At 38.7% G+C, this 13,373-nt stretch overlaps 2 protein-coding genes across 3 annotated transcripts in view; both read right to left on the reverse strand.

Annotated features, from left to right (window-relative positions):
• The window catches only part of LOC105226302 (uncharacterized), a 255,400-nt gene that overhangs the window by 60,746 nt on the left and 181,281 nt on the right, over positions 1-13,373 (reverse strand). For both annotated transcript variants that reach the window (XM_049454018.1, XM_049454019.1), the window contains one exon: positions 11,800-12,027. In XM_049454018.1, coding sequence (XP_049309975.1) covers positions 11,800-12,027 — 228 coding nt within the window. The remainder of the gene's footprint in view (positions 1-11,799; positions 12,028-13,373) is intronic.
• Positions 9,334-9,954, reverse strand: LOC105233474 (10 kDa heat shock protein, mitochondrial-like). Its single transcript, XM_049454020.1, has one exon. It carries the CDS (start codon positions 9,773-9,775, stop codon positions 9,467-9,469), a length of 309 nt encoding a protein of 102 aa, XP_049309977.1. The 5' UTR covers positions 9,776-9,954; the 3' UTR covers positions 9,334-9,466.

Here is a 13,373-nt window from a genome sequence, read left to right on the forward strand (position 1 = left end):
ATATGAATAGCTACGCGCACTAAAGGCTCTTCCGGAAATTGACAACAACTGTTGATTAATAAACTCGAGTTTGGGAGTAGTCTATATAAACTCTAAATTTCAAAAAATGAGTTTATTTAGTATTACTATTCAAGTAGTAAGTCAATGTTTGTGAGTACAAACTTGAATGTTTAATAAACTCGAGTTTGTGACGTATAGTCAGCAGTCTCCTCTGCTTTGGCAACCACGGAATTCCGACCTACTAGCGCTAGTATGAAAATATTTATAATAAAGCAAACGCAATTGCGTGGCTTCCGATGCAAAGCGTGGCCACACAAATACCAATAACTAATGAGCGGAAGTGCCACAGCCTGCAGCCTGTGCTGGCTTCCTGCTGCCTAAAAACCGCAACACAACTAATATGCCAGGGTTTGATTTTTAATGTAACCCACTTCGTATGCCCCTAAACGGCCGTGTGGGCGGTGAGGAGTGGCGGCAACACATTTTATGCACTCCCAACCATTGAATTGCTGCAGCAAAGTGCTTGTTAGTGGTGAAAGCAGCAACAAGTATGTTATTGTTGTTGTTATTGCAGTGGCGTGGAATTCGACATAATTAAACTATACGAGCCACACACGCGTCGACCTTAATGCCGCACAAGAGCGTGCAAACTAATAAGCGCCAAAAATTGCTTGTAAAGCCGATAGAACAACACACATGTGGATGCGTATCGGTGTGTGTGTATGTGTAAAATTATGTGCTTTTGTATGTGTGTGACTGGCATTCAGCCATGTGCTGACCATAAGTTGTTGGATTTTTACAGCGTGGGCTAGCAGTTTTAGTGCTGCGCTCGGCTACCAACTCGGCAACGTACTAATTTGGCAAGTGCGCACCAGCTGGTGGATCCTTTAATGCACTGCCGAATTGTTGCGAATTGTCGACGGCAGCCATAAAAGCCCGCAAAAGTGTCTGGCATAAAAGGATTTTCTTTGTTGAACCACTCGCTCTGCCGCCGCGCTGCTGTCATGCGCCACAGCTTACATTAATTCTCGTTAGTTGCATAAGCAAAGGCGCGAAGGCACGCGCTCGCTCAGCGGCGTTGTGTGGTTTTAATTGAGTCACTATTGTTTGCCGCTCACTTTACCCCCGCTCTTTACTAATGCGCGGTGGCATTAGTGTGTTTGTGTGGTGCCTTTGTTCGTCGCTTTTGTTGTTTTGTCCATATGAAATGTTCATTTGCGCTCAAAATGTCGCATTCGCGCCGCCTCATGGCTTTTAGCACCCGAAAAGTCGAAACCAAGCGCTGCCCTCGCAATTAAACTCAGGCACGCGCAGTCATTTTTTTGCTGCTGTTGTTGTAACAAAGAATGAATAACTAAATATTTGGCGTTTTGTTGGTAATTAGTGTGACATTTGCTATTGTTGTGGTGGCGCTGTTGATTATCGCCGCAACGACACATTTATCTAAGCGATTCTGTTGTGAAATCGAGCAGGTTAAAGCTCGGTGACTGCGAGGGGCGTTAATTTGTTTAATGCTAGCGTGGAGCTTGTTCATATGTAGATCGAAAATGGTTCTTTGATTGGCTAGTGATAAAGGCTGATAAATTTCGAAGTTCTTGAATGCTTGTTTACATACCCATTGAGCCAGAAATGGGCCACATTGCTGAGCAAAATTTAGCTTAAAAACTTCGGATCTTCTTGGAACCCATAGAGCGTCGTCCTTAGAGCGTCGCGATGTCGCTTGGGGAGGACAAGCGGTTTGAGTTCTTGAACAAGCTGTACTTTGTATGCTTTCAATTCAAGAACTTAACGTAAAATGCGCCCAGTCGCTCCATACGTCAGTCCGAGTTGCTACGAATGACGCCGAATCGTTCTCTCCACGTTCTTCCTGTACGCTCTCAGCTGCATCTTCACTGCGTACTTGATTGGGTCTATTCGGTCGAGTATTATCCAATAATGAATGCTCGGTCTCAAGATGGGTGATGGTGTTGGGAATAGTACGCTCATTAGGCCGATTATATTGACCATAAGTTAAGCGAAGTGCGCGAAATACATTCTTTACAAAATGTGAATTTTCGTAATAAAGTTGAACGAGTTGTAAACGTTGTTCATGCGTAAGTCTTTCCATGATAAAATGCCACACAATATTGAACAAAAATGATATGACTTCTTGACATGACTCATGCGTGAGAGACAGAAAAAAAGGCTATTGAAAAAAGAATCTCTATTTGGATCACACATTACATTATCCTTGACTATTCTTGTAGCCGATTCTAGTATTTGGAAGTTGGAAATCTCGCAGTGGCGGCGGCGAAATTTGACTCAGAGAATCTGTGATCGGAGCTTTTGGAACATGAAGTCGCCAAGCCAAAATCTGGGGGCTTTGTCTCTGCCCGCATACCAACAAGGGAGTTGTGGGGGGTTGAAGTCGTTGGAGAAGAGGAACAGTGAGCTTCTTTGCAATTAGTTAGTTCAAAGATTGGAGGCAAGATTGGTGGTAGAGTATATTGTCGGGAACTCTCTATCAACTTCCGTTTAAGACTTCCTGACTGTTGCAACGTTTGTCAAGCCGATGTTGCTGTCGCTAAGATTGCGATAGGTTTACTGGAGTGCAGCCTACTTCAGAGGTATGACTCTCCACTCTGATTACAGGATGGTGATGTTAGCCTTGATCTCAGTAACCGCGCATTCAAAGCCAGTTAAGGAAAGCCTATCTCGTTATCAGTGACAGCGAGTCATTTTGTGACAAGATTTGAAGGGGTGACAAGCCACAGTGGAAACGTGAACAACTGCGAAGCTAATGAACTTAGAAAGAAGACTATCCTAGCCCCGATGTGAGTACAATAAGAACGGTTGGATGCTCCACTGTTCTCGTGTTTTTTGCTACCGGATAGTTGGGCTTCGCGTAGTAGAAGTCCTAAAGTAGACGATATGGAAATATATCGGCACTCACTTCGTTATTGTGTCGCATTTGCAAGATCCACACTTCAGCACTTCGGAGCTAATATAAATTAAACGCTTGACCAATTTTTATTGGTTACAAGCTGCTTTGCCGACCTATCCGTTTAAATACTGTAACTCTATTCTTAGGGCTTCATTAAGGACTGCATATAGGAGGCCAAGTGCGATTTCTGAATCAGCCAACATACTAAACTAAACCTCAGCTGCCAGAACACGTGGTGTTTATTATCTCAGATAAACGTGAGAATAGATAAAGAATAGAAGAGTTTGATGCTGTTTAAATTCGAGCGGAATGGGTTTCTGATCTCCTGGTTAGTCTGAGGTGTATGGAGACGCTTTTAAAGATTTTCGTTTTGAGTCCTTTTGCATCTGAACCGTACTTTAGTTAAAATAGTAATAGTATTTATATGATACAGTGAAAGAGATAACTTTGTAATTAGCGGAATAAGTCACCAAAAGACTACTTTAAATTCTTAGAAATATATTTTCTATTTTAAACTTCCTTAGCATAAAAACCAAGCCACAATTTGTAGGTTATGAGTATAGTAGTAATTAAGGCTATCTCATTACAAAATCGTTTCGTGCCAAGTTTTCAAGTGGATACACTGTGCAAGCGACTAAGCAAGTGTTCCACAGCTAAAATTACTCGCTTAGATTGACTGGATATGCGTCAGAGCTGCACAGCACAGTGCCACACGCAGCTAATGAGCTGCTCCGAGTGCTACAAAGAAGCAAAGAAGACAGCTTACGAAGGTGTTAAGTAACAAATAAGTGTGTGCTATTTTTATAAACAGTTTGAGGTATGACTATCCAGTATATATATTAGGGTGATTCAAAAAAAAAATTTTTTGTTTTTTTTTATTGGTACTCGGAAAAATGGGTTCCTAGACACCTCTAAGAAATCCTCTCCAAATATGAGTTTTTAATTGTAACGGGAAGGTCTTCCGCCTAACGGTTTTCTATTTTTTCTTATTATCAGATAGAAAAATTTATATCTCGCTTCCAACTACATGAAAAAATATCTTGTTAATTAGGTTTTGTAGGAAATTGATTGCTCTAAAATATGGTCTCTTATGATTTTTTCGTAAACCCAACCGTTTAAAAGATATTAACAGTTGAACTTTGATTATTTTTGGTAAAATTTTTTATTTCTTATTAATTTTATAACTCAATGAAAAAAAATTATTATGAATAGGTTTTTGGAGAGGATTTCTTAGAGGTGTCTAGGAACATGTTTTTCACAGAACCAAACGAAAAAAAAAATTTTTTTTTTTGATCCACCCTAATATGCATTGATGTTTGACGATGAATATCTCGTAAACGCTTAACTTAATCGAAAAATCATAGTAGACCATTTTTATAGAGCAGTAAATTTCCTACAAAACTATGTGTTTCATCATTCATAATAATTTTTTTTCATTGAGTTATAAAATTAATAAGAAATAAAGAATTTTTCCAAAAATAGTCAAATTTCAACCGTTAATATCTTTTAAACGGTTGGGTTTACGAAAAAATCATAAGAGACCATATTTTAGAGCAATCAATTTCCTACAAAACCTAATTAACAAGATATTTTTTCATGTAGTTGGAAGCGAGATATAAATTTTTCTATCTGATAATAAGAAAAAATAGAAAACCGTTAGGCGGAGGACCTTCCCGTTACAATTAAAAACTCATATTTGGAGAGGATTTCTTAGAGGTGTCTAGGAACCCATTTTTCCGAGTACCAATAAAAAAAAAACAAAAAATTTTTTTTTGAATCACCCTAATATATATATACCATATATACTAGGTATGTATGAGGTATGTATGAGGAATATATAAGATATGTATATGGTATATATAAGGTACATATAACGTATATATAAGGTATGTATATGGTACACATAACGTATATATAAGGTATGTATATGGTATGTACTTATACTAACTCACTACATGCCTCAGCACAATTCTTGCTGCTTCAGGTCTGATAGTTACACCTACGCTCCTCTGCCACTGCTCTCCAGTGCTCTCTAACGCTTTCTACAAGCTCTAGCATCGCTGATTTGTGTGTAAATGCCAGTTCATGTGCTGCTGTCATAGGCGCTGGCTGTCATTGTCACTTCCACTTTTGCCGCCACTTTCACAGTGACACTTCAAAGACTTGACTGCCTTGCCGCTGACACTTCCGCCGCCAACACCGTTGCATTTCGGGCGCGCCAAACTGACAGAAAATGCAAATTTATAGCAATGCAACTGAGAAACCGAGAACTACAAGCAGCAAGCAACAACAATTAGTTTAATAGTTATAGCAGTAGTAGAGAACAACTGCAACAATGGCAATAAGTTGTTTGACAAGTCGAATATTTTTGGCTGCACGGCCGGCGGGGTAAGGTGTGGCGTGCGGCAAGCCGCTGGTGTTGACAACTTCGCGCAAAAGTACAGCAATTTCGGCTAAAATTACGCGCTAGAAAAGTAAAAGTACCCAGGCAAGTACTGGCACGCGGGGGAGCAGGTGGAGCGGGCCGCGCAACGACACTGAAAAGTCAGATAAAAAGACAAACTAGGTGAAAGGCTAAAACAACAGTTGCAACTCGTAGCTTGAAGACTTCTTTACACACATACAATCCACTACATGCCTCGTAGGCTGCCTGATGCCACTGGTGCTTGGTGCCTGGTGCGCTCGGGGCACTAGGCTTTGCATCCATTTTTAATTTGTTGGCGTCGCTGCCGTTTGACTTCAACTATTTGCAAGCGCGGCAGCAAGCAAGTGACACATAAAGCGGCAGTCGTGCTTGTATATACATATGTGTATGTGTGCGTGTGTGTGAAGTGTGTCAGAGTTCAAGTGTTTTTGCTTTGCTTTCTGAATCGCATAACTGTATATATGGCTAGTAGAAATACAAGCGCATGTAGAAAAAAAATTTCGACAAGCCACCCGAGCCGCCCTGAATAAAAGTAAGAAAGAAAGCACTTGTCAACTGCAAGGGCGAAAACTTTGCCCATTTTGAAGTTTTCAATGCAAAAAGTTTGGAAGACACACGCGAGTGTAAGTGTGTGTGTATGTTTGCATATCTACACACTATATATGTATATGTATATGTACGAAATATGTGTGTGACCTGTCATCAAGCCTTTGGAGTTTGGCAGAGCGCCCTTTACTGACAGCGTTGTATTTATTTTGGATCCTCCTTCAAACTTCAACTTTCGCTCAAGCTAACAGCAACGACAAGAGGAAGCTCTGCTATGGATACAGTGCGGTATATAGTATGTGAACCGTAGACATTATTATGTAACAAAGTTTGACACTCAATTTATTTAAACCAATAAAAAAAGATAACTTCCATTGGACCAAAGTTAGAGTTTCCAACACAAATAAATAAAGCCTTCCATAGAAGAACTTGATTTTGATCAATAGGCTTGAATGGTTGCTATAAGCTATAGTTGTTCGATATGGAAAAAATCTTTAAGGACAACACCGTTTTCTAGAACAATATTATATGCCAAATTTCGTGAAAATATCTCGTCAAGCTTTCGATCCGATCGCTCAGTTTGATGAGAGCTATACGATATAGTTGTCCGACAGCTATATGTATCAGTTCCGACAAATGAGCAGCGTCTTAGAGAGAAAATAATGTGAGTAAAATTGCAGACTTATATCTCAAAAACAGACAAATGAGCAGACGGTCATGACTAGATCGTCCCAGCTCCTCACGCTGCTCATTTGTATTTGAGTATATACTTTATATCCCGGTCTTCAATGACCTTGGCTGCCTTATGATTGGCTATGCAGACGATATAGCGCTTATGGTCAAAAAAAAGTTCCTCAGTACCGTTTACGACTTGACGAAGGGGCATCTCAGCATCGTAACAAATTGGACGGTCATATATGGTCTCACTATCAACTCAAATGAAACCGAGATGGTTTTATTTATTAGAAAATACAAGATACCGGTGTCACCGCTACAGCAAATGGGAGACAACAGTCTGCAACCGACAGATACAGTGAAATATGTATGGCTCAACCTGGATAGGAAGCTTTCATGAAAGCCAAATATCAAAGAGAGAGCAAAAAAGAGATCAATTGCCTTGCACTGCTATAAAGGAGCCATTGCCAAAAGGTGGGATCTCTCAATAAAAGTGGTCCCCTGGTCAGAGAAAGTAGAGAGCGCTTAGCAGGCGGCACTCAAAAGCAAGTGTGGTTCACTCCAACTATGGCACTTAACGTCATCCTGCACATATTGCCCGTGGACCTCGCAAGAAGGTATTTGGCTACGAAAGTTGTCATCAGACACAGAAAATCTGGTTTGCTAAGAAGACGCATCTGAACACTCGGAAATATTCACACACTTCATACCGGATCCCTTAGATCATGAAGTCGACAAACCGAACTCTGTAGGTGGAAAGCAGGCGTTGGAGGACAGGGGCAGTGAGCTTCTTTACTGATGAGTCAAAGATTGGTGGAAAGGTCGGTGGAGTGGTATACTGTCAAGAGCGCTCTATCAATTTCAGCTTCAGACTTTTTAACTATTGTTGTGTTTTCCAGGCCGAGGTTGCAGCAATTATGGTAGCAGTAGATTTACTGCTTCGGAGTGCAGCCTCTTTTAAAGAAGTGACCATCCACTCAGATAGCAGAGCGACGATGAATAGTTGAATGAATAGTTAATTGAGGTTATGCACCGCGACCTAGGGTCTATTGTGCCCAGGGGCTGGTCAAGGTGTGCTAATCTCGCTGCCAATAACATCCAGTGTCTTTGTGATAAGACTGGTATGGGTGGCAGGCCACAGCGGAATCACAGGAAATTGTAAAGCTGATGAGCTATCGGTAGAATGGGAGCGGGTCGGTGCTCCCGTCTCCTCTTGTGTTCTACTTCTAGATAGCTGGCCTTCATGGAAGCTTGGCCAGCGCTGGGTCACCATCGGTACATGTGCTTTCCTAAAAGTTTCTTGGCCCTAGAATGATTACAAATGATATAGTGATCTCTTTGAATCAGTAAGGTCCACGTGCGATCTTTGATCAGCCATTTAACATAACCTAGTCTATATATAATATAATAACAATACTTTATAAAGTCTTTTCTACTCTTCTAACTTCTTTTTGTTTACTTGAACTTGATAAAGTTAATCACCGAACAGATATTTGCGTCGATTATGGAGGTTTTCACCGAAACTTCAGAAAATGTATTTTTAAGATGGGTTAAAATAGTTGGAGAATGGGGTGTATCAAGCAAACAGGAGACTATTTTAGTACTGAAACAACATTTGTTGAACATTTCTCGTTTTCCTTTATTAGCTATATATTATCCGAAAACCCCTCTATCATCTACCCCATACGCGTTGAAAACTATAAGGACTTAGTCTAAAATAGTTGAATGAATTAAAGGTTCCGGCTTTAATGATGGACCTTATCTTTAGAATAACAAAAACAAGTATTTGATGGCTACATAAGGCACCTGACAGATTTAGCTGAAGAAAAGATTGTGAACCATGTCCGTAAACTCTAGCCACTAGCTGGAACGCAGACGAAGAAGCAACTACACACTTGTCAGAATACTACACTGCCTACATTATCAGATTTATTTCTGAATGCTTTCCATCAAACACTGAAGTCCGGTTAAGGAACGGAAAGATCTCTAGGCAGCTTCTGCTGAAAAGCATGCGCAGAAATCAACTTTGCATTCGTCTGCTTGGAGCGGAGCCGCCTTTAAGTAGCATCAAGAGAACATTCCTAGACTACATCGATGATACTGACGGGATACGACGATACTATACCGACAGGAGTACATACGCAACTAACTTTAGATAAGCACGGACTGCCATTTAGAGATATGTACATATGTTCACCGACTTCTTTCCAGTGGATTGCGTACTTGGAATCGAACCACCATCCAGTGCAGACGAAGAGCTAGTTTTGACTCGCGAACCTAGAGTGGCCCTCCCTTCTTTTCGTAGATTAAGTAGATTAAACAGCTGATATCCAGAATCAAGCCCGATATTCCGAACACAGATCCGGTCTGTTATGGGTCCCCACATGATTCTATCTACCTCTTTGTATAACCCATGAAACCAACAGTCCTGGTACTTCTTTTCTTATGGTTCGATGCCATGGAAGAAGCACATTCCAGCGGCATAATTTGGTTGAAACTTACTCGTTGGAATTTAACTGAGGTCTTTTCACCTAAACATGGTCTAGGTAATCGATACAACAACACTAGTAACAACAGAAGAAGAGAGGGATGTGCTTTGGATTGAAAATTTTACAGAAAACGAGCTTTAAAAGTATCAAAGTATGCAATTTTTCATGAACGCTTTAGGCTGGAAGAGCTAGATCGAGCCGCATACTCTATTTTCGATTTTCGTTGCGCATCTGCGTCCAAATACATACTCTAAGCACCGTATAAAGAATACACACTCTTTTTCACTTCAAATGAAGAAAGAAATTTATTTTATTCCATAAATTAGAGTATGTTAAGAAAAACCGCACATCAATTTGCTTTACAAATATCCTCCCGTTTGCTCCACTTCCGCCCCTGCTAATTGTAGACTACTCCAATTTAGCCAAAATATCCGCTTCACGATAGAGCACATACTCTTTTTGGTCCTCCATGTCGACGCGTGTGCCGCCATACTTCGGCAATAGCACACGATCGCCCTCCTTCACGCCCATCGGTATGTAATTGCCGCTTTGCGGGTTACGCGAACCGGGACCAACCGCGACAACAGTACCCTCCACCATGCGTTCCACACCCTTCTCGGTGAGCACAATGCCACCTTTGGTGACGTTGGCCGCTTCGGCGCGTCGCACCAAAATGCGATCCAACGTGGGAATGACGCGTTTTATAAGCGAAGTCATCGAATGACGTTAACCGTGTTGTACTCGCGCTTGATTTTCGACGAAAATTAATATTTTGCTTAATTGCAATTTGTTTTCGAATTTCAAATTTTTTATTGCTGACAAGTGTCAAACAAGAAATTACAATTTTCTGAAAGTTTTTACACAGACAGCGAAGCGCTTTTATGTTCAATGCGAGCACAGTGGCAGTGAAGGTGTTGCGTGGCAGTCAGAAATATGCTATAGACGCATACATATATACGTATACATGTAATATATGTGTTTGTAATATGTGTTTGTGCTTTGCTAAACTGTTATTGCTTAATATGCTAAGCCATTGTTGTGCTTCCACAAAGGCTAATGCTGACGCATGGGTGCGCTGTGGCGTATACGCAACTCTCAAATTGCTTCTAGCGTACGGGGATTGCCACTGACGGCAGCAGTCGAGCGAAATTGTTAACACAGTTAATTCGTAATGCAATTTTCAAGCATAATTAAACTTGATTGAAGGCAAACTTCCTTATACATATGTACATATGTGAGTAAGTGTACTATATTTGTGATACAAGCGTACCATAGCCTTAAAGACAACATTTTCGTGTTTTCATATTTTAACCGTTATTGTGATGGAAGTTTTGACTAATATGGGTTGAAACCAGAAGTTATAACTATAATACCCTTTATAATATATATAATACCCTTCACACTTTCATTTCTATAACCTAAAAGGGTATAAAAAGAGCTTTATCTGATTTTGATTGGTAAGTTTGTATGGCAGCTATATGCTATAGTGGTCCGATCTGATCAATTCCTTCAAAGATGTTACTGTTATTGTAGATAATAATGTCTACCAAATTTCGTGAAAATATCTCAACAAATAAAAAAGTTTTCCATACAAGCATCTAATTTGCATCGTTCAGTTTGTATGGCAGCTATATGCTATAGTAGCCCGATCTAAACAATTTTTTCAGAGATTGTGGCCTTGCTTTGGATATTGATTTATGTCGAAGTACGTGAATATATCTCAACAAATAAAAAGTTTTCCATACAAGCATCTGATTTGGATCGTTCAGTTTGTACGGCAGCTATATGCTATAGTAACCCAATCTTAACAATTTTTTCAGAGATTGTAGAGTTGCTTTGGATATTCATTTATGTCAAAGTTCGTGAAAATATCTCAACAAATAAAAGAGCTTTCCATACAAGCATCTCATTTGGATCGTTCAGTTTGTATGGCAGCTATATGCTATAGTAACCCAATCTTAACAATTTTTTCAGAGATTGTAGCTTTACCTTGAATATTGATTTATGTCGAAGTTTGTGAAGAAGTCTCAACAAATAAAAAAGTTTTCCATACACGCATCTCATTTGAATCATTCAGTTTGTATGACAGCTATATGCTATAGTGAGCCGATATCAGCGATTCTACCAAATGAGTAACATTTTGGAAAGAAACGAACGTGTGGAGAATTTCAGATCGATATCTCAAAAACTGAGGGAGTAGTTTGCATATATACAGACGTACTGACAGTCATAGCTAAATCGACTCCGTTCATGTCGCTGAAGACTTTTTATTATAGATATGTACTAAGGAAACTAAGTATTTATTTTATATATTTACTATCATCACTATTTATCGTTTTATGGTCCAACATCATTTTCTTCTTTGTAATTTCTCACACCCTTACAAACTTTTCACAATTTCTTTCGTCGTGGTGTTCAAGAGATAAATATTTTGTGTTCCTCAACTCCAATTCGGTTCATTGATTAAACTTTTGCTATTATGATCAAATTGCCTACCAACTAAATTGCTGTGTCAATATAAAAGAAGAAAAGACAGACCAAAGGGACACTTTTGACCATGGCCCACCACATGCGAGCTTGATTACATGCTTTACCGCCTGTTTGCCGCAAAACTTTTATCATACGCCCACCGTTATGCCCCATTACTCTATACATTACCCAAAGTATGCTTAAACTTCTTGCAACACAACTCTACATAAAGAATTTGTTCTTGTTTTTGTTGAAAGCACAGCGCCACCTACCTTTGTCATTGGGATCGAATTCAGCCTCTAATTCAGCTTTGGTTGGCTCCGCCGCTGCGGCTGCGGCTGCAGCTGCCGCCGACGCAGCAACGGTTTTGCTATGATCAATTTTGTTAGCAGACGCAGCGTTGGCGCTAGCGGTGGGGGTGGATTTAGTTTCGCTCTTCTTCATGGTGTTTCTTACTTTGTGTCCTCGAAAAACGGCTTGGATTTTAGTGGCGGCTTTGGCTGCAAGTAAAAGAAAGAAAAAATGCAGGCATAAAAGAAGGTACCGAAAAAGTTCAAATTGTTTGTAAGGTAAAATGCAAAGAAGAATGTGTAATGGCAAATAACTTTTTTTAGCACTATTTTTATATAAACATTAGGGTGGTACTAAAATTTTTTATTTTAGATTGAAAATTTATGTATTTCATATTTTCACTATTTTTGCACAAATATTAAGGTGGTAGAATTTTTGTTTTACTTTCTGAAATTTTTTTTGAGTCCTAAAGGTCAGTTCTATGTACATATGTATGTATGTATGTGGATGGTAAGTGGCAATTTATTTGTATATTTAGTAGGGTGGGTCAAAACAAAAAAACTTTTTTTATTTATATTGTAACTTTTTGTTAACACTATTTTCATATAATCATTAGGGTGGAACAAAAAAAAACTTTTTTCTAATTTATATTGTAATGGCAAATAACAATATAAATGGATAGACGATTTTTATATAAACATTAGGGTGGCACAAAAAAAAATTTTATACTGAGAATAATTTTTTTGAGTCCTAAAAGTCGGTTTTATAAAGGTAGTAAATGGTAATTTATGTGCCTAAGCGAGCATAATACTATAAGTAGGGTGAGTTAAAACAAAAAAATATTTTTTTTTATATTTATACTATAACGGCAAATAACTTTTCACTAGTTTCTCAAAAATATTAGGGTGACGTAGACAAAAAAATTATAGTCAGAAAATTTATTTCAGTTCTAAAGAGGCGGTTCTTTAAGGTGGTAAGTGGAAATTTACTTGTATAAGCGGGCACTATATAAAGTAGGGTGGGTCAAAACAAAAATTATTTTTTATTGTTTTTTTTTTTAATTTATATAACTTTATTTGCTATTATAAATAAGTTTGTTTAACACTATTTCGGCATAAATATTAGGGTGGCACAATTTTTTTTATACTCTGAAAATTTATTTGAGTCCAAAAGGGGTGGTTTTGTAATTATTATTACACTATGGGAATTTATTTGTATAAGTGGGCACTATATTCAGTAGGGTGGGTCAAAAGAAAAAAATTATTTTTTCTTTTTACTTATACTACGAAATATTGGCAAAATATTCCTTCAAGTATGAGCATTTATTATTAATGAGAAAGTCCTACGCTATTTAGCTTCCTATTTTTCCTATTATTGGAAAAAAAATTTTGAATCTTAGGTTCTATTATTTAATAACTTTTGAATGGTGAGGTTTAGAAAAAAATGTTGAGACTATTTTTGTAGAGAATGCAATTTCTTTCAGATATAAGAATAATTTAAATAGCAGATAGTGACCATGTATCTTTTGCAATAATAGGAAATAGGATTATAGTGG

The sequence above is a fragment of the Bactrocera dorsalis genome, chromosome 3 (genome assembly GCF_023373825.1).
Source record: "Bactrocera dorsalis isolate Fly_Bdor chromosome 3, ASM2337382v1, whole genome shotgun sequence".
Classification (NCBI taxonomy): domain Eukaryota; kingdom Metazoa; phylum Arthropoda; class Insecta; order Diptera; family Tephritidae; genus Bactrocera; species Bactrocera dorsalis.

Coding starts and splice junctions, on each gene's coding strand:
- LOC105233474 (XM_049454020.1), bottom strand. CDS start 9,775: ATGACTTCGCTTATAAAACGCGTCATTCCCACGTTGGATCGCATTTTG.